At 42.2% G+C, this 21,215-nt stretch overlaps 2 protein-coding genes across 3 annotated transcripts; both read left to right on the top strand.

The window, feature by feature from the left end:
- The first annotated feature begins 469 nt into the window (after nucleotides 1–469).
- LOC123427044 (kelch domain-containing protein 4) lies at nucleotides 470–9,460 on the top strand. Of its 2 annotated transcripts, none has more exons than XM_045110980.1 (20): nucleotides 470–689; nucleotides 1,018–1,104; nucleotides 1,571–1,639; nucleotides 1,874–2,006; nucleotides 2,099–2,145; nucleotides 2,570–2,656; nucleotides 3,906–3,967; nucleotides 4,357–4,399; nucleotides 4,512–4,592; nucleotides 5,015–5,131; nucleotides 5,298–5,403; nucleotides 5,667–5,730; nucleotides 6,482–6,524; nucleotides 6,825–7,046; nucleotides 7,139–7,300; nucleotides 7,429–7,539; nucleotides 8,382–8,534; nucleotides 8,729–8,815; nucleotides 8,890–8,958; nucleotides 9,068–9,460. In XM_045110980.1, the coding sequence occupies exons 1-20, from the start codon at nucleotides 558–560 to the stop codon at nucleotides 9,170–9,172; spliced, it is 1,980 nt and encodes a 659-aa protein (XP_044966915.1). In that variant the 5' UTR covers nucleotides 470–557; the 3' UTR covers nucleotides 9,173–9,460. The 2 variants fall into 2 exon arrangements, with proteins under 2 accessions (XP_044966915.1, XP_044966914.1); XM_045110979.1 differs by having other exon boundaries at nucleotides 7,429–7,542.
- Nucleotides 9,461–10,608: 1,148 nt separating this feature from the next.
- On the top strand, nucleotides 10,609–14,086 carry LOC123427043 (very-long-chain 3-oxoacyl-CoA reductase 1-like). The gene is made up of 3 exons (XM_045110978.1): nucleotides 10,609–11,237; nucleotides 13,367–13,436; nucleotides 13,712–14,086. Exons 1-3 carry the CDS (start codon nucleotides 10,609–10,611, stop codon nucleotides 13,967–13,969), a joined length of 957 nt encoding a protein of 318 aa, XP_044966913.1. The 3' UTR covers nucleotides 13,970–14,086.
- Nucleotides 14,087–21,215: the final 7,129 nt, after the last annotated feature.

Below are 21,215 nucleotides of genomic sequence, written 5' to 3'. Positions count from 1 at the left end.
CAGTTCTCACGGTCGGTCCGTTCAGCGACCGAGAGGGCCTCCTGCAACTCCCTCAACTCCTCTGCCAGCTGCCATCCCAGGACGGAGCCAATCCCCGTCCCCTTCTCCGGATGCTTCATCTTCTTCCGCGCGACGAAGGGGAGGGGCTCATCCATCTTCTCGGCCGATCGGCGACCGCTGGCTTGCACGGAATCGATCTCCATCTCCATCTCCTTCCCCGGCGTGGTTGATCGATACGATACGGACCTCGCCGCCGACGCGAGGCTAGGTTGTTTGCGTTTCCGTTCTCCTTTTCTTTTTCTTGCCCTTTTTAGATATTTTTGTGTGTGGCACTGTGGCCTCCGTTTCGGTGTCGACTTAGTGGGCCAAAAATCTCGGAAGAACAGGCAGTTAGCCCAGGAAGGCCCAGTTTGAGCGCGGGGGCACTCCCAACTTCCCAAGTCCCCCCAATCACCCTTCTTCCCATGAGGTTTTAGCTCTCGCCGCCGCCGCCGCCCCCGCGCCAGAGAAGTGAGGTCTTAGCTCCGCCTCCGCCGCCAAGTGAAGTAGCCGGAGAGATGGGGAAGAAGCAGAAGAAGCCGGGGAAGGGGAAGGAGAAGACGGAGCGTAAGACGGCCAAGGGAGAGGAGAAGCGCGCCCGCCGCGAGGCCGGTAAGGTCGGCGAGGAGGACGACATCGACGCCATCCTCGTCAGTATCCTCTCCTCTCTCCGCCTCACCTCTATCTTTGCCGTCTACTTCGATCAGCTTTGCTTTCCAGCGTTTCACTGTGCTGCCGCTGCTTGTCGCGTTCTGTTCGGCCGCTGCCCTGCATCTGCTAATGGAGTCTTTCAGTTGAAATTATGGAACGTTTATTTAGTACTCCATCTCGCTTCACTTCATCTTGCTTCCACTATTAGTATATGCGTTGCTGCACTTCATCTTGTTTCCACTATCTGCTCAATATTGCATTTGTTTGGATATTACAGTTCATCCTCTTTTGCTTAATTTTTCCCCATTGGGGTTCACTTTACTGCAGAAAAACATACAGAAGGAGGAAGCAAAGAAGAAGGAGGTTCATGTGGAGGAGAATGTCCCTGCGCCATCTCCCAGGTCCAATGGCTCGGTGAGGCCTAGCAGACACTCAAAAATAATGACAGTTACTGAAAGAATCTTGTCTATCCATAGATGGTAGTTTCGTAGTTGAAGTTAACCGTGTAATTTTAATTTCGTTGCTTGTGAATCTTGTGATAGTCATGTTCAATTAGGTGCTTAGAAGTTAGATAACTCAGTCTCAATTGTATATGAGCAAGGTTTGCAAAGTCTCTATGAGGCAATGAGGATTTTTAGTAGAATTATTTGATTAAGTATGATGATCATTACGCGCTTGAGCTATGTCCAAATAAAAGTTCTTCATTCTGTAGAGTGCCTTCGACATGTTTATTCATTAAAATATACTAATAATTAATCTGTGTGTTACTTATATTATTGCAAATGCTACACGGAAGATATGTATATCACTTTTCAGCCGAGCAAGTAAATTTTATGGAGATTTAGTTGCCAAATTTGACGTGATTCTTTCTCATATGCAGCTTACCATAAACCCATCAAAAGATACAGAACTGATTCTGTATGGTGGAGAGTTGTACAATGGTAGCAAGGTGGGGAACATATCTCCTGTAATTTGGACATTTTGCCCCATGTGACATGAATAATATGATGAAGATATTTCATTTATGCGTATTCCTGTATATTTTATAATTTTTATCTCCTGTCATTGCACTTCCATAGTAATGCAATGGTTGCTTAATATTTTTCTTTGATAATTTTAGTTAGTTCCCTCTTGAAGGCAAACAATTTCAGTAGTGCTGAATATTGTCTATATGTTTCTGCAGACCTTTGTTTATGGTGATCTTTATCGTTACGATGTAGAGAAAAATGAGTGGAAGTTGGTATCTAGTCCTAACAGTCCACCTCCACGAAGTGCTCACCAGACAGTTGCATGGAAAAATAACGTATACATGTTTGGTAATAAAACTTATACACTCATGAGGACATTCTATGAGTAAAGGTGCTATTTCAGTCAACTGGATTTATTTTTCTTTGTATTGATGTTTCAGGTGGGGAATTTACTTCACCAAACCAAGAACGTTTTCATCATTACAAGGTAGAAGACTAAGTATGTTACTCTAAATTTCTCGCAACTGTCTCGGGATTTTTTCTTCTTGGCATTAAGCATTTCACATATCCGTTATGATAAACTGTCCCGATAGCTTTAGCCTCCGAAGACCATTTACATTTGGCTTGTTTTCTCAAATTTGAACCAAGAGGGATGCTAAACCTATATGCGATATGTCTATGAAAGTATATGTTGAAACATCACTTGTAAAGATTAAGCTCGGGAGTCTGTTGCCACATGTAAATCTAGGAATAGATGGCTCTTTACCATGGTCTGCCTGTCTTCTATTTGGATGTGCTACACACGGTATTTATGTTGTTCCTGATTGCTTCTTTCTTTCTGATTTAACATCAGGGGTTATCTGGCTGTAATATGTTGTATCTCTTATCCCTTGGCTTGTTTTCTACTGCAGGACTTCTGGACACTGGATCTCAAAACAAATCAATGGGAACAAATTCTTGCTAAGGGATGTCCAAGTGCACGTTCAGGACATAGAATGGTTAGTGTCTTTATGTTGAAACCACTTGTTAACTATTACGGTCCCTTTTTCCTTAATCTTTTCTGCATTATAAGCACCAGGCTACCAGCATAGTTGCAGAAAACATGTGGTTGTGATGCAATCATATTAGGTAGTTCTGTTGAATGACCACATTTGGACAATCTACTCCCTCCGTTCTTAAATATAAGTCTTTTTAGAGATTTCACTAGGGGACTACATATGGAGCAACATGAGTAAATCTACACTCTAAAGCATGTCTATATAGATCCGTATGTAGTCCCCTAGTGGAACCTCTAAAAAGACTTATATTTAGGGAATTTTTGTCCAAAAGGACCAGAAGCTGACTCGAATTGCTAAAAAGGACCACATGCGGTATGATTTTACAGGAAAGACCCCCACCCACCGTGGCGGCAGGCACGTCAGGTGGCGCGTGTCACCTGCCGCCACCAGCCGAGGCGGCTGGGCCCCGCCGCCACCACCCCAGGCGGCAGGCCTGGCATTCCGTTTCAGCCGTGAGACGGCCAGTGACCACTTACGAAAAAAACGACCCGGACGGAACGGGAGGCAGGACAGGTAGGGCCTACCGCCATGCAGCCAGGCATGCACGACTGCTGCGTTCACTGAGAAGTACATGCATGCATGTGGGCATACCAAAAAGTAGAAAAGAAGGATTGCATGCATGCAAAGCATAGCACAGGAGAAAGAGGACCGTGCGGTGTCATCGCTAGCTTAGTGTAAATATAAGTAGGCCGTGCATGCCGCATGGCTGCATGGCGGCAGGTCCTACCTATACCGTCCCGGGTCGTTGTTTTTCTGTAAAGTAGCGGCCGCGTGGCGCGGTGGCGGCAGGGCCCGCAATCAGTGGCCGTTCGTCGCGGCGTTGGCTGAAACGGAATGCCAGGCCTGCCGCCTGGGGTGGTGGCGGCGGGGCCCAGCCGCCTCGGCTGGTGGCGGCAGGTGACACGCGTCACCTGACGCGCCTGCCACCACGGTGGGTGGGGGTCTTTCCTGCAAAATCATACTGCATGTGGTCCTTTTTAGCAATTCACGTCAGCTCCTGGTCCTTTTGGACAAAAATTCATATTTAGGAACGGAGGGAGTAATGCCTAAATATAAGAGCTATTGAATCAGACAATCTATGGAGTGCTCTAAATAAATATGTAAATTAATATAATTGGCCAATATTATAAGTTCAATCTGTTTTTTTTCCTGTAGTCATTTGTAAACTGGTATTTGTTTCTTTCCACAGGTCCTTTACAAGCACAAGATTGTGCTATTTGGTGGCTTCTATGACACTCTTAGGGAAGTGAGGTTAGTATGTTTAGCTTGTGGTGAAGTTATTTGAGTAATATTGAACAATGTATGATATTTCTATAGAAGTAGGAGTTATGTCCTAGTTACAAGTTATGCACCAATTAAGTAGTTGTGTACCACAGTCCTACAGTTGTGTTAGGAATAAGCAACTTGTATTCCCATGAGGCCATAGGCCGATATATATACATGTACAGGTTATGGACTATATGCAGGAAAACCCCTTATATATTGGGATAAATACAAAAGGGTACATGAGTTGTATTATAACTCTAACAAGTTGATCATCCAACAAAGAAACACAGAAAAAACTTTTGCGTAGAGTATGTTACAAACAGTTAAGGGCTTAATATGATATGGATTTACTTGATAATCATATCCTTCTGCAGGTACTACAATGATCTGCATGTTTTTGATTTGGATAATTTCAAGGTGAGTACACCATGTTGTTTTTCCATCAGTAATGCTAGCAACATAAAGTATGGATTAGTAACATGTAAAGCCATGTAATTCAATATTCTTACTGATAATCTTGGTATTTTAGTGGGAGGAAATTAAGCCTCGTCCTGGGTGTCTGTGGCCAAGTCCAAGAAGTGGCTTTCAGCTTGTTGTTTACCAAGATCAGGCAAGCCTCTGTTTTTTACCTCGATAGTTAGTATGCTGATAATTCACAGATGGTGTTTAATGTAACTCCATAACAATTTTCAGTTATTAATGTATCACATGTTATTTGCTATTGGGAGTGTTCTTGTTATGATTGATAATTCTTATGTGGCAACTGATGTTTTTGCCATAACAAGGCGTCATAAGAAAAAAATATAATTCTTCAAGATGATGACATGGTAATTGATTGATGTACTGCACATGTTTGCTCAACAAACATAAAAAATTTACTCTGTTTAACCAGTTCTGGCACCTTTAAATGTTTGTGTCAATAGCCAGTCAATAAGTGTGGCATAATACCTGACAAAATATGATCTGTTATGCTGAATCCTTTATTATTTAATATGTTGCTATGTAAGTATATTAATGATCGTTTTTCTGTAGATATATATGTATGGTGGATACTTTAAAGAAGTTTCTTCTGACAAAAATGCATCAGAAAAAGGAACAGTTCATGCAGATATGTGGTCCCTTGATCCTCGTACTTGGGAGTGGAATAAGGTCAAATCTTGCATTTCTCTTTAATTTGGTATCTACTGAGTTCTGTACTCCCATGTACTTAAGTCCAAGGATTTATCTTGACAATGTTTTAAGTTTTTCTTCCAGACACATATCCCTGCTAAATGTCTTGCAATGTTTACTTGTTTCCCACTTGAACCCTTGATAGGTTAAGAAGACTGGGATGCCACCTGGTCCCAGAGCTGGGTTTTCAATGTGTGTTCACAAGAAAAGGGCTGTCCTTTTTGGTGGCGTAGTAGATATGGAAGTTGAAGGTAAGTTGAACTAAACCTTGCTTGCTCTATGCTTACCTATTTAGGTTCTTCTATTTTATACTCCCTCCGTCCTAAAATTTTTGTCTTAGATTTGTTTAGATATGAATGTATCTAGTCAAGTTTTAGTATTTAGATACATTCATTTCTAAACAAAGTTAAGACAAGAATTTTGGGACGGAGGGAGTATTTGAATTATCATGTGCGCCATATTTCCATATTTTGTGAAACCTCTGCTAATTTCTCTCCCGTATTTCTACTTGTAGCTGACGTCCTTATGAGCATGTTCATGAACGAGCTGTATGGATTTCAGTTGGACAATCACCGTTGGTATGCTTTATTTTAGCATTTGTGCAACTTAATATTTGATTTATTTGTATTTAATGGAAATAAAATTAGCTGCAAAAAACTCAACCAGACAGGCACTGCACCTGGTGACATTCTTTAAGAAGAACGACCGAGATACCAGTTACTATGGAATAAATTCAAATTGAGTTATTCATGACCTTGCTTATCCGTCTGTCACTAAGGGTTGGTGGCATTCTTTAAGAAGTCGGTGGAATACATTCAGATTAAGTTATTCATAACCCTGCTTGTTTGTCTGTCATTAATTTGTGCTAGTGTGGGTATATAAAGAAAAATGGATGTGTCAGCTTGGTCCGGCAAATTATTGTAGCTGCTGCAACAAAATATGTTAGTGTTAGCAACATTCCACAGTCAGGAATAATATGTTCTTCTCTTGGCCAACTTTTAGTATCATTGAATTGAAGCAATAAACTATCATGTCTTAGATTGAACTTTCCCTTTAATCTTCTTGTGGTTATCTAGATTCTAGATAACTTAACTATTCTAGAAATTATATAGTACTCTTGGGTTCACGTTTAATTCCCCAAGCATATGCTTTGCTTTTGAAGAGTTGTGCAGTGACGTTGGATGTCATTGACAGTCTGACACTGGTTACACTTCTACTGGTTGACAGTTCACATATTCTTAGTTTAAATGTTAGCATTAGAGGATGTGAAAGATTGTTCTTTCTTATGTGTTTGTGTGTTGAATATATTGCTTTCCTTGGATGTCTCAGGTATCCTTTAGAGCTCAGGAAAGACAAGCCTGCTAAAAATAAGGTGATTACTCAAATTAATGTAATCATATGATCAGCCTTGTCCTGTTTATAGTTGATAATCTGTAAGAAATCAGGCACAAAGCTACTGTACCATTTACTCTGCAGAAATGTCTTCTATTAATTGGATAGACAGCTAATTTTGTGGTATGGGGTATAGCTGTTGTGCATACGTGCACATATTTTGAACTTAAATATGCAGTGATGTTTGTATCTCTGCTTAGCAAGTGGTCAATTTAGCTGTCTTGAATGCTTATTTAGTTATTATTGTAACACTATGCTGACAGTGGTTTACCATGCATAGACAAAGGATATCAAAAGAAAGGAAACAGCAAATGATTCAGAAAGTAATATTGGTAATGAGGACGATGATACCATGGACTACTCAGAAGAAGCTACTGATGTTCAATCTGAAGTTGGTGGAGTTTCTAATCACTTGACCAAGAGTCTAACCTTAACTAAAGTTGGCTCAAGCCAAAACTCTGATGCCATGTCTGATTCAACAGAACAAGAAGCAATCCCAGAGGTTATTTTCATGCCGGACAATTATATGTAGACCATCTTTAATGTTTATACATCCTAATGACACTTCCATTTCTCACTTAATTTTTGGAACAGGCAATTAAGCCCATTGGTCGTATCAATGCATCAATGGCTGTAGGGAAAGATACACTATACTTATATGGAGGAATGATGGAAGTGAAAGATAGAGAAATTACTCTTGATGATTTGTATTCACTTAACCTTAGCAAGCTAGATGAGTGGAAGTGTATCATACCGGTCAGTTCAAGATTGCCTTTCACTGATATAGTTCATTTTTGCGGGGGTACCCAACAAATTATCTGCTAGTTTCATAATTATTCCCCAAAAAATATCAGAACTCATCTTTGCTCTCTGTTTTTGTGCAGGCATCTGAATCTGAATGGTTAGAAATGTCCGATGATGATGATGAGGATGAGGATGAGGACGATGAAGATGATAGTGGAGATGATGCTATGCAGACAGATGAAGACGAGGAGGAGGTATGCATTAGGATTTTAAGGTTCATATTATGCACATGTTCAGGATAACAGTATTATCCACTTGGTTTCCCCTGCTTACAGTCATACTGGTACTTCTGAAAATATTGCTGAGTTGACGTGCGTTGTGACTGATTAATCTTATTCTTGTCAGTTCTACATTTTTCCTGTAAGAATAGTTTTTTGTAAAACAAGGAAAACATTTTAGTTTGATGTTTTCAACAATTGTTGCCAGAAACCAGATGAATTTCCAGCCAGTTTTGTCTGCATGATAGACAGGCCGGTGAGAGAACGTTCCACCAACACTTTCCACTTGAGAGCGTCATAGACGAGCATTTTTCCGTGGAGCCAATATTATACTATTTTGTGGCAGAAATATTGATGACTAGGCAGGCCTCGGTCTTTTTTTTTTAACACAGCCCCAGTCTTAGTTTGTTGGTATATCCTGTCATTCATGAATGGTATAGTAAAGTTGGGCTATTGGTGAGGTGCTCAATTTGTATTGACTATTGCACTCAGGATTACAAAGATACCTCTGGCAGTTTAGCCCACTTGCCTGAGCTGAGCTGTCAACTTGAGATGCCAGTTCTCCATAATTGTTTTATTGTTGTTGTAGCTTTTGGTTGTCACAATGATGACATGAGATTTAAGTCGTTGATAAATGATAATGCCAGAGACTGTTTTTTGGGATGAATTAACCGAGTTGGAGGTTATAAAAGAAGTAGGGATCCATGGTGTTAGTCACTTTCTGAGATTTATGCTGATGTTTATCCTTCTTTTCCTTTCTTACTATAGTTTTCACTCATATTGTTTGGTTATTGATTTCTGTTCCTCCTGCTTAGTCCGATGAAGAGGCTGAGAAGAATGAAGCTGTGTCTGGTGCTGTGTCTCTACTGAAGGGGGAACGTAAGAAACTGCGCAGAAAAGAGAAACGTGCCCGGATAGAACAAATCAGGGTTATCCTCGGTCTTTCTGACTCTCAAAGGACACCAACGGTAACGTTGTAACTGATTAACATTGTTTATCCTTTCTGTTCTTTCCCGCTTTTTTCCCCCTGGCTATGGTGCCTGAATTCATCCTTGGGATGTTATTATTCTAGAGCAATTTTTTAGCCAACTGCTTGTTACTAGCAGCAGTCTGGAAACCAAATCATTATTTGTTTATTTCCATTTGTTTATCATGTTTGAAGCCAGGAGAGTCACTGAGAGATTTCTACAAGAGAACAAATATGTACTGGCAAATGGCTGCCTACGAGCACACTCAACACACCGGAAAGGTTACCCTTCTTTGCTCATTGAGTATTCTGTTCTAGGTTGTATGTTGTATTTAATATTGCACACCGGATACCAGGAGCTCCGCAAGGATGGCTTTGATCTTGCTGAAACTCGATTCAAGGAACTGAAACCCATCCTCGATGAGGTATTTTTCTTTTTCAAGTTAGTCTTTTGCCTGAAGGGAATTTCCAGTAGTATCAATGATCATTTTCTTTATGAAAGTATCCGTCAACTCATTCTGTGCGCATTTTCAGCTGGCCGTGCTGGAGGCCGAACAAAAGGCGGAGGAAGAGGCGAGTGCGTCGACTGGTTCCAAGAAAGACCCGAAGAAAGGTAAACAGAAGAGCGCGGGAAGATAGCTTTGGTTCTAGAAACAGGGTTTTGCTTTTGCTCCGGAGTGAGCCAAAATTAAAGGACCAAATCTTCCGGTGTTTGGGCCGATAGTGTAGATCTTCTCATGACTTTTTATGCCATCAGAAAATGAGTGAGACACTCGAAGAGTTTTGTAATGTGTGCAGTACATTTTTGTTTATACTTCTCATATGAATTGGGAAGGTGCATTCACCATATATGCTATGCATGCTGGTGTTAAGTGTATCCTTCATTGTACGTACTAGCTTGACGATTATATGCACATGTTTTCGAAATAGCTTGGCGATTATGTGCCGGTTTGGTTGGTACGGGGTGACGCATGTGTTTCGTCCCGAAACCAATAACGCCAGCACGCAAAGATCGGGGCGCATAATTCGTGTGGCACAGAAGCAGAAGCAGGGGACTGAACTTCAACTACTACGCCTGCCATCTGTGAGATTTTGACTACCCAATTTACTCTTCAGCCTCGTCAACTTTCAACGCCCACACAACCTGCATGCATGCATTGCATGCCCGCTCTAAGAGCATCTACCCCTAAATGTCTGCGGTCAGTGATCCGCCGTGAGAAAAATGAAAGAATGAATAAAGAAAAGAAAAATGTGGTTCAGTGTGGGGTCGTGTCCTATGTGACGGACTGATTGGACGCGTCTGCGAGCCCTCATATCCTCCTCATATTTAAGATAGATATGATGGTTCGTGGACAGCCTAAACGTATAGGGATGGTATGAGGGATTCGGTTTAGTTATTTTTTCTTTTTGTCTTCTGACCGGGCGCCTCCGTGGATGTACGAGGGGTCATTTGAGGCGTCCGACTGTAGATGCTCTAAGAACCTCTACTTCCTTCGTTCTTATATATATGTTTTTAAAATGTTTCATTAGAAGACTACATACGAAGGTATATAAACATATTTTTAAAACATATTTTTAAATATAGATTCATTTATTTTATTTTATATATAGTTTCTTATTAAATTTAAAAAATATATATATTTAAAAACGAAGGAAGTACATTTAATGTGAGCATGTTCATGATTTTAGAGACATGGAGATTGTGCTGCCGATTATCGCTCGCAGGGATTGTTGGAACAAACGACGTTGACAGTGATTTATTAGGATTAACTTTTAATAATACAATATGAAAATTTCCTAGAAAATATATTGGAAAATAATAATAATCGTGGGAATGTTGCATAATGGCCAAAAAAAAAGTCAGTTAATCAATAAGTTAACAGCGTTCGAGCAAGTGGCGCTCGACCCCACGAAACTCCACAGCAAGCACCAAGCAGCCAACCCCAACCATCATCCTCTTACCGGGGCTATATATGCATGGCCGTCGACCGCACCATCGCCCACCAGCTTGACCCACACCTCCCCGCTGCCCAACATTCTCACCGTAGCGGCCGCGCTCGCTTCCTTCCCATCGCATGGCCGGGGCAAGCGCGCAGCCGGCGTGGGCGCAGGCGCTCGCGGCGGTGGGCTTCCTCGTCGCGTCACGCGCCGCTGCGCGCCTTGCGCTGTGGCTCTACGCGGCCTTCCTCCGCCCAGCCAAGCCGCTGCGCCGCCGCTACGGCGCATGGGCCGTCGTCACGGGCGCCACGGACGGCATCGGCCGCGCGCTCGCCTTCGAGCTCGCCGCGGCCGGGCTCGGCCTCTTCCTCGTCGGCCGCAGCCCGGACAAGCTCGCCTCGGTCTCCAAAGAGGTCAGCGCTAGGTTCCCCGGCGCCGAGGTGCGCACCTTCGTCATCGACTTCGCCGCCGACGGGCTCGCCGCTAACGTGGCCGCGCTGGCGGAGTCCATCAGGGGACTCGACGTCGGCGTGCTCGTCAACAACGCGGGTCACGGCTACCCGTACGCGCGCTACTTCCACGAGGTGGACGAGGAGCTGAGGAGGAACCTGATACGCCTCAACGTCGAGACCGTCACGCGGGTGACGCACGCCGTGCTCCCTGGCATGGTGGAGCGCAAGCGCGGCGCCGTGGTGACCATCGGATCCGGCGCCGCCTCCATCATGCCGTCCACCCCGCTCTACACCGTCTACGCCGCCACCAAGGCGTGAGTACTCCTCCTCGGCCCTGCCCTTGAACCGCTTTTGAAGTTTGTTCCATTCTTGTTATAGGTGTTAAAAATATGAATGAACAAATAAAAGAGTGCATTTTAAACTTGGCTACGAAGTGATTCGCCTAAAGAAAACCTTGATTACGAAGTCCGTTAGGAGGAGGATGTCCTTCACCCGTTCTAGGTTTTTGTTCCTTATGTTATCAACATAAATCACATCACACGTAAGCAGGAGCCCACGTTTCGTTTGTAGCAGTGGCATATTTCATCTTATTTCAGCAACTTTTTTTTTGCGGTATTTCATCTGATTTGATAAAAAGTGTACGATAGTGTGTCACATAAGTAAGCGAAATGTTAACCGATTTTCCACTCAAAAAAAGAAGTGTTAACTGATTCCAAATTATCTTTCTCTAATTAATTATTTTTACACACAATCATGGCATGTATTATTCCACATTTTGTTCTATTAACCTCTTTTCTATCCCGGCATGTCAAATCCACGGTTAGGCTCGGAGGCCACCTAACCTATATTGGAAAATAATTACACGAATTTTCTTAGAACAAAAAATATTATATCTCGCCAATTTTATCTCTAAACTTTTCTATAAGCATAATGTAAACACATATTGAATTTCCTCATATTTTATCTCTAAACTTTTCACGGACGCGGCTATTCTGCATCTGGGCTCAGATGAGCCCGGATGTGAATGGTTAAATCGCCTTAAATAGCAAAAGAAAATTCTGAATTTTTTTTTGCAGTGCAATATGTTCATATGTGTGATGTCCGTACAAAATTTGGTGAAGTTTGACCGCATGGAACATGTGGTTAGCAAAATCAAAATTCATATAAAATTTGGTGAAGTTTGAATATCCGAAAAAGACCAAGTCGGGTGTGATTTGGTGAAGTTTCTCAGACACCCGAAATTTATCGTTGCTCCTCGCTCCTCGAATGTCCAAATAACCAGTAATTTTCATGAACATCACACATTTGAGCATCTTGCACCATAGAAAAAACAGTTTTTTTTCCTCCTAATTTTTAACTGTTCATTGGATGTAGATGAGCCCGAGCACTGAATTAAATTATCAACATCTCATGGATCATTGGCACTTCGATGTCAATGAGGCCAGTAATGAGTGAAATATACCCTTGAATTATACAACAAAATCACTTGAAGGAAAATATGGCAATTTGACCTTGCTCAAATCTGCAAGCCCTTTTTTTAAGAAAAAAATAAAATCTGCAGACCCTTACCATATGGGTAGCACACGGTATTCCATTTCTTCACAGTGATACTGTGATACCAAAGCAATTACATCCTTTGCAACTGTGAAGTTACAAATTGCACACACGTAGTACTAGAGATGATATTTCATTTCTCTATATTTTTTTCTTTGCAGGTCAATGATTTCTCTAGATTATACTCCCTCCGTTCCTAAATATAAGTCTTTCCAGAGATTCAACTAATGGACTACATACGAATGTATATAGACATACTTTAGAGTATAGATTCATTCATTTTGCTTCGTATGTAGACACCTAGTAAAATATCTTAAAAAACTTATATTTAAGTACGAAGGGAGTACAACATGCCTTTATTTGTTTCAAAAAGTTGACTATAGAGTGTAAAACTAAATACGAACTCATAAAAAGTATGTGTGTGCACGCGCGCGTGTGTGTGAACTCGGAAGAAGTTACACACCCACATTAATTGCAAGGCACGTACACACTTGTTTGGACTAAACTATTTCTTTTTTTAAAAAAGTCATAGAACTTTTTTTAGTCCCAACTAAAAAGTCTTTAGTCCCTATCCGTTTTTTTCCAAGGACTAAACATAGACTAGAGGTCATTAAATGACATGCAAAAAGACCATATTACCCCTACTAATATACTAGAAGTTATTAAATGACATGCTAAAAGTAGGGGCATTGTTGGAAAAAGAGCCAAAAAAGTCCTAAAAAGTCCCTCTCATAGAGACTTCTTACTTTAGTCTCAAATACCCTCTTTTAGTCCCTAAAAGTCCCTCCTGTTTCTTTCACATGGGACTAAAAGGGACTTTTTTAGTCCCTACACCAAAAAATCCATGAAAAGAAACACCCCTGAAACTAAAGTGTTTCCAATTTCTCAGGTATGCGGATCAGTTCTCGCGAAGCCTATATGTTGAGTACAAGGACAAAGGCATCGATGTGCAATGCCAGGTAGTAGCTAATCACTCTTGTAGAGGACTGTTGTATTTCAGTTATCTCCGTTATTTGCATGTCAGGCATGGTGATGTTCATACTCCATCCGTCCCAAAATTCTTGTCTTAGATTTATCTAGATATGAATGTATGTAGTTACGTTTTAGTATTTAGATACATTTATTTTTAGATAAATTTAACACAATAATTTTAGGACGGAGGGAGTATATATTTAGAAAAATACAAATAAATAGAAAAATACAAACGTCATGTCATATTTCTCTTATTTGGCAGGTACCCATGTACGTGGCGACGAAGATGGCCTCGATCAAGCAGGCGTCGCTGTTCGCCCCGTCACCGGAGACGTACGCCCGCGCCGCCGTGCGCTACATTGGGTACCAGCCTCGGTGCACTCCCTACTGGCCGCACGCCCTACTGTGGTTCCTCTTCTCTGTGGTGCCCGAGTCCCTCGTCGATAGGTACGTCCTCGGCATGTCCCTCGGCATCCGTAAAATGGGCCGCGCCAAGGAGGCCAGGAAGAAAGCGGTGTGACACGAACGCTGAAAGAAAAGGCACCTACGCTCTCAATGACCGACTGAGATGAAAATATGTGTGTTAATTATACAACCTTCATAACTAATTGTAACAAGAAGAACGAATGAATGTAGCCTCCCTTCTCCTTTCAAGCAATTTTATCTGTACTATGGCTTAATTTGCGATATATATCCATGCCTCTGAATTTTGATCAAAGTTTTAGATTGTGTTTAGAACCTATAATTTTTAAAAGTGTTTTACGCTGCATACAAGGTTTTATGCATGTCTAGAACTTAGTAAAATTTACAACCCATCAATAAAAAAAATCTTTAGTTCCGAAAAACCAGCACTATCTATTCTATTAAATAGGAGTCTGGCGTTGTGCGTTCCTCTCCGCCTCCACCCTCTCTCCGCGCCCCTCTCCCACGTCATTCATTAACTCAACTAGATCAAAGTGTGGAAGCTTGGGCACCACCAAAAATCAAATTCTTCGTGTGGTTGGTGCTTTAAGATAGGAGATGGACTATCAATAGGTTGACAAAGTGGGGATGGCCTAGCTGCGGCCTTTACCCCCTTCTGTAAGCAAGAATTCGGGTCTCACCTCCTCTACAAGTGTAGATTTACCCTTGGTCACCGAACCTTGATCAACAAGTGGTCACATCTTGAGTATCTTAAGACCTCCTCGTGGCACCTTGATCGAAGAGTCAAAAAATGTTGGACCAACCGTTGTGGGAAAAACATTCAAAATCATAAAGCTTGGGAATCCCTCACCATGCTCATCTCTTGGTCCATTTAGAATGAAAGGAACGCCCGAGTCTATTGCAACAAGTGCATGCGAGCATCAATCTTTCTCAACAACATCAAGCTAGAGGCATCTCTTTGGGTGGTCGTGGGAGCAAAAAAATTTAGGGATTACCATTCTCGGAGAGTAATCCATTTTGTAGATCTGAGCATGTATAACACACTCTATTCTGTTCGTAATTAATGGATGAGGAAAATATTTTGCCTCCATTTATAAAAAAATACTTGCCTTCCCTTACCATACTCAAATCAAACCAAATCTTAACGAAACTCATATAAATCAAAACTTTCCTTGTCGTCCCATACCGATACTCAAATTAAATAAATCTTACAAAAATCTAGAATATGATGAGTGTAAGATTATGCTGGACATGATTGGTGTTTTTGAAGAACTAGAATATGTATGCCCATGTTGCAACGCAAGGGGAATTAGCTAGTTATGAATAATAGGTGTCTAACCCATCCCCAATACCCATTCGGTACATATAATTTTCTAGATAAACCCAAAAATAGCTCCCCCCTCACACACACAACAACAACAAAGATTGAGATTCCCAAACACATCCACATCCCTCCAAAAACCAGCGAGAAGGACATTCCATTTTCCTCGGCATGTGTAAGAAAGGAAGCACCAAGGAGGTTAGGAAGAAGGACCGGGCTGTGGAACTCGCGGTGAAAGTGAGGGCCGGTAAGTTTCCAAAGATCAACCCATATAAAACCCTACGCATTAATTCTACGACCTTCGTAATCAAATATAACAAGACAAACGACTAAATGCAGCCTCACCTTTCCTTTCCAAGCAATTTGATCTTGATGAAGCATGAACAAGCGCCACACTAATTCGTGTGTGTAGATGAAACATTGAGCTGCTTGTATGTCATCTTTGTCATTAGTACGACGAAAACTAGAGCTGGTTGTATCACCCTCTTCCTCCTAAAGAGAAACCATACTCGATTTTGTTTCATCTTTTTTCATAACATTTTCATCAATGGAATGAACTACGCCCATAGAAATTCAGCAGATTTTTCCTTGGTTTTTTGCTTCTTCTTGCACGTTTAACTTTTTTGGATGCTCTCTTCTTCAACCAATGAAAGGCTTCTCACCTATCAGCATGAGACTGCACTTCTTAACCATCTTGATATTGCATTTATGTGTGACACTGTCATATGCAACACTGTGCTCCACGTACCATGACTCACCCCGCAACAAGTGACACGGAATCGTCGATGTCGAAATCATGTCGCACAAAACCTCCCAAAATAGTTTTTTCAACAAAAAAGGTACCTTGGTATGGTGTGTGACAGTGAGTTTCTCGTGACGCCAATGCAACAAGTATGGTTGCATTAGTGATGGTGTTGGTAGCTCCAGCTTTGCCACCATCTCGGTGCTTCTTGCATTGACCAAACTCATGTGGGTGCTTGTTGCATCTCAGTGCTTTGCCACCACCACACAAGTATGAAAAAGGCCACTCCAATGGCTTTCCTGCTCCATCTGAAATCCATAGCTTAGATTTCTTAATGAAGGCACACTAGTCATTCTCTCCAAAGTATCATGAGCAACCCCATGCTCTGAATACCACCTGATGTGGACTGAACCACGATGGCAAGATCTGATCTATTGGTATTTAACCCGAAGAACACATCGTGTATATTTCATAAAAAGGGTTTTACATGGAGCACCTATCATTGTGTCTACATCATGTTAAACTCAATAAAGTTTTGTAGTGGCATGGCGAGGATTTTATACCATGGCGGTCCAATTGGCACAACTAAAATTCTTCAATTTATCAAAATCATATATTAATAAGATTTACATGCATATTAAAATTAATAATTAAGTTTGAAAGAACTGAATTGACGAATATCATTTATTACAAACACTAGAATTTTAACAAAGTTTAAATAAAGTAAAAAATTGATTGAGTTAAATAAATAAAAATCACACTTCATTGTTTGACTTGGATATTCTCATGATGAGAATGGGCCACCCACTTTGGCCCGTACCTGGTCCCTTCCGACTCCTCTATTTTGTTCAGGGACATGGAGTCAACCAATGGTCCAATAGTGAGTGGCCTCACCTTCCATTGGCCAATATGGTCCGATCCATTTTGATACTAGATTGCACAAGAACAAGGAACATTTACCAACCACATTATTTCAACCAGCATCATTTAGCTATAGAGAATTTTGTTAAGTTAAGTTACTTAGAATTTATTTTTTCAAACAAATAAAAGGAACATGGGCAGCTTCGATTCTATTTCTACAATGAATCATTTGCATTATAAGGTTGGCCAACAGTCTAAAAAATTTATATGAACACAAATGTAACAAACTTGTAAAGGCATGCACATTATAACAACCCACTAATGTTGGGCATCTAAATTTGGATCGACCCACTTGTCTCGGTGGGCCAATGGTGATCGTCTCCCTAGCCCATTTTATTTATGAAACCAACCGAGAGGACCCATCGGCTTGGAAATTATTGGCCAAACCAATGTCCTAGTCACTACTGCGGAAACCCCTTTTAAGATTTTGCTACTAGCAAAGTGTGGTTAAGGGATCCAACTGCTAATTTGCCCAAATACCAACGATGTTCATGGAAATACCAAACATTGTTGCTAACACCACACTAGCCACATGTGGCACAAAAGCACACTACTAGTAAGGGGCACCAAAGAAGCCCCCAATCCCGAATGTACTTGGAGCATGCGGCCTAGTCAGACGCGATTGTAAGAGCACAATTTATCCTAAGTAGTTTTGATGGTTGATGACGATGCCCCTTGTGTACTAATCGTGTGCATTAAACTTTCATAGAATTATCAGGTGGCACGATACGGTTATTTATCCCCGAGTGGTTGAAAGAGAAGACAGTGTTTATCTATCGATTTAGTGTTGGTGGACTTGAGTCATAGGTAAACCCGTACTATAAGAGGGGAACTGTTTTTTGGAAAGGTTGGGAGTAATAAACTCTCACACACTTGCACCCCTTCCTGTTCCCGGCACAATGAAGCCTTTGTTGTGCCCCTTAGGCCTTCAGAGTAACTTAAGCGGAAGTACCGCTCCTCTCACACACTTGCACCCCTTCCTGTTCCCGGCACAATGAAGCCTTTTTTGTGCCCCTTAGGCCTTCAGAGTAACTTAAGCGGAAGTACCGCTCTGAGGAGCGGTAGTACAACCCCAACGGCACTGTCGCCCTCACGGTCCACCCCCCCATTCCGCTTATTTATCCTCTCTAGCATCTTCGGGGCCTCTTCTCAGTTTAAGCGGAAGTACCGCTTGGGAAGGAGCGGTAGTACTGCTCCAGCAGTACTGCCGCCCCCTTCCATTATTTCTTCCGCTTATAATTTTTCTAACGCTTCGTTAGCCCGTGTCGAAAATGTGGAGCGGAAGTATTGCTGGTGCTGGGCGGTAGTACTGCTCCTGCAGAACTACCGCTTCCCAGGCCATGCTCTTTTGCCTGTGGTGGTCGGTACTTTCGTGCAAGCAGAAGTACCGCTCCCATGCGCGGTACTACCGCTTAAGTGCGTCAGTGGGCAAAGTAACGACCGGGTTCTTCCCACACTATAAATAGGACTTCTTCTCCCAAGAGACCTTACCTATTTCCCTCTCCAAGCTCCATTGTTGCTCCTGAGCTCAAACTTGCCCGATCTCTCTCCCTAGCCATCAATACTTGCTCATGCTCTATGGTTTGGAGGAGAAGGACTTGATCCACACATCCCCCAAGAGAAACGTTGTTCCCCCCATTAATCCCTCCCGGATCTTGTTACTCTTGGTTGTTTGAGCACCCTAGACGTAAGAGGTCACCTCGAAGCCATATTCCATTATGGTCAAGCTTTGTGGTTTTGTTGGGAGCCTCCAATTCAGTTGTGGAGATTGCCCCAACCTTGTTTGTAAAGGTTCAGTCGCCGCCATCAAGGGCACCACTAGTGGAATCACGACATCTCGCATTCTGGGAGGGCGTGAGGAGAATATGGTGGCCTTAGTGGAATCTTGGGGAGCATTATGCGTCCACACTGCTCCAACGAAGACATACTTCCCCTCAAAGGGAAGGAACTTCGGAAACACATACTCGTCTTCATCGGTTCAACTTGTGGTTACTTCTTACCTTTACTTGTATTTGCTACTTGTTTGTTATTATTGTTGCTATCATCATATAGGTTGCTCACTTAGTTGCATATCTAGACAACCTATTTGTTTCTAAACTTAATTTGTTAAAGAAAAGCTTAAAATTGTTAGTTGCCTATTCACCCCCTCTAGTCAACCATATCGATCCTTCCAATTGGTATGAGAGCTATGTCTCTTTATTAAGGGTTTCACCATCCAAAGAGTATGGCTGATGACGGGGAACAGGTTGTGGAGTTTCCCGAGTCCGGGGTTGTGAACTCGGTCACCCGAGAGGATCTAAATGAGGCTATTTCCTCTCTTAGATCATCAGTAGCTATCAAGGTCAAAAACATGCTCAGAGATTTCGTTGAAGGCGTCAAACTTTGTACCGATACATTGCATGTAGTTAATCCCACAGCTTCGGAGTCGGAGACCAACTCCAAGAAGGAGAATGCTAGTAGTGATAAAAATAAGTTGCCTCAAGGAACGAATGGGGAAAATACCTTTGCCTCGGTTCCTCCTCCCACGGTCTATGGAGGACCGGCTCACCCACCGCATATTATTAACCTTGGTACTCCTCCTAAACTTGTTAAGAATGATTTTTCTAATTGGGGTTTTTTGTATCAAGACTCATTTGAATCACAGATCAACACAACTTTGGAGAATCATTGAGCAAGGGTACTGCCCAGATGATCCAAGCAACCTCACACCAAGAAAATAGGTTGACAATCACCCTAATCACTCTGCCTTGTTCATCCTTCAAGCAGTTGTTCCCATCGAAGATCTTGATCACCTATGTCCCTTCACTCGTTCCAAAGATTGTTGGGAGAACATGATTTCCATGTATAAGGGGAGCTCAAGTATTCAATGGTCCAACTATGAAGTGATTCTTGATGCGGCCGATGAATTTGTGATGATAGAAGTTGAGGACCCTCATGAGCTCTACCGGAGAGTGACAACTATTGTCGTTTCTCTTCAAGATCATGGAAGCAAGGATGTGGATGAAAATTGGGTCAAGTGGAAGTTTCTCAAGGCCATCATGCCTTTCAACAAGGCCATGTCCTCCGTCATCCAACAAAGGTCATACTTTCACTCATTGTCCTCAAGTCATGTGTAGGATGAGTTCATAGTAATGAAAAATTTAAACAAGACCGTCGACAATGCTCTTGCTCATGTCCAACGGTCAAGAAAAGACTCCTCCAACCTTGCTTTGAAGGCCAAGGATACTTTGGAAGAACACGAAGAAGAAGAAGAGGTCAGTTGTCCCAAAGACACCAAATATGCTTACCACGAGCACATGGCTCTTGCATTAAGGCAATTTTGGGTCAACAAGAAAAACTCAATGCCCAACTTCTCCATGAACAACTCGAGTGGGTCCAAGGGCAAGCAAGGCGTGAGGACTTGCTACAATTGTGCCAATGTTAGTCTCTTTCTGGAAGACTATCATTATGAGAAGAGGGGAGACAATGGTGGCAAACTTATTCGCAAAGACAAAGCCAAGTCCTTCCCTAACAAGAACAACTTCTCCAAGAAGATGCCCCAAAAGTTGTTGGTGGCTCAAGAAGAGTACCTCTCTGATGAGGATGATGACGATGACGAAAGTGGTGAGGTAATGGGAATGGCCACGGTGGCTATTGCATCCTCTTCCCCAAGCAAGGTGTCCCTCTTTGCCCCCCACTATAGGAATCAACTTCTTTGTCGTCTGCCATAACAGACGGCAAAGAGGACTCAACCAACGGCATTGATTAATCCACAGACGGCAAAGAGAACACCTGTCGGCAAAGATTTTGCGTCAGCTTACAACGACATTGTAGCTTCTTTGCCGTCAGCCTACCCTAAGCAGACGGCAAAACTCTTTGTCGTCAGTATCTGGCACCGAGCAGTCGACAAATAATTTGAGACGGCAGCCGACAGGCGACGCCTCCGTTAGGGCTAACGGAGGCTTTGTCGTCTGCCTACCTCATCCCCTTTGTCGTCTGCTTTCCCCAGGTCATTGTCGTCTGCTTGCCTAGGTCTTTGTCGTATGCTCGCCCCAGGTCTTTGTCGTCTGCAGACGGCAAAGAAGCTATATGGCCAGCTGCTGCTGCCCCCCAGGGTGCACAGTTGGGTGCCATGTGGCACCTTTGCCGTCTATCAGCTAATGGCAAAGGCTTTGCCATCATCTGGCAGACGGCAAGGAGCCCATATAGCTTATGTTTTGTTTCTTTTTTATTATTTCACAACACATATATATATATATATATATATTTCACAACACATATATATAGTTCACCACACATACATGATATACATATAAAGTTCATCTATGTACATCCCATATATCAAAAGAACCAACATACAAAGTTTTACACTGTTCATCC

The sequence above is a fragment of the Hordeum vulgare genome, chromosome 2H (genome assembly GCF_904849725.1).
Source record: "Hordeum vulgare subsp. vulgare chromosome 2H, MorexV3_pseudomolecules_assembly, whole genome shotgun sequence".
Taxonomy (NCBI): Eukaryota; Viridiplantae; Streptophyta; class Magnoliopsida; order Poales; family Poaceae; genus Hordeum; species Hordeum vulgare.
The sequence above is the reverse complement of the archived record's forward strand: the minus strand, read 5'-3'. Positions and strand labels throughout refer to the sequence as shown.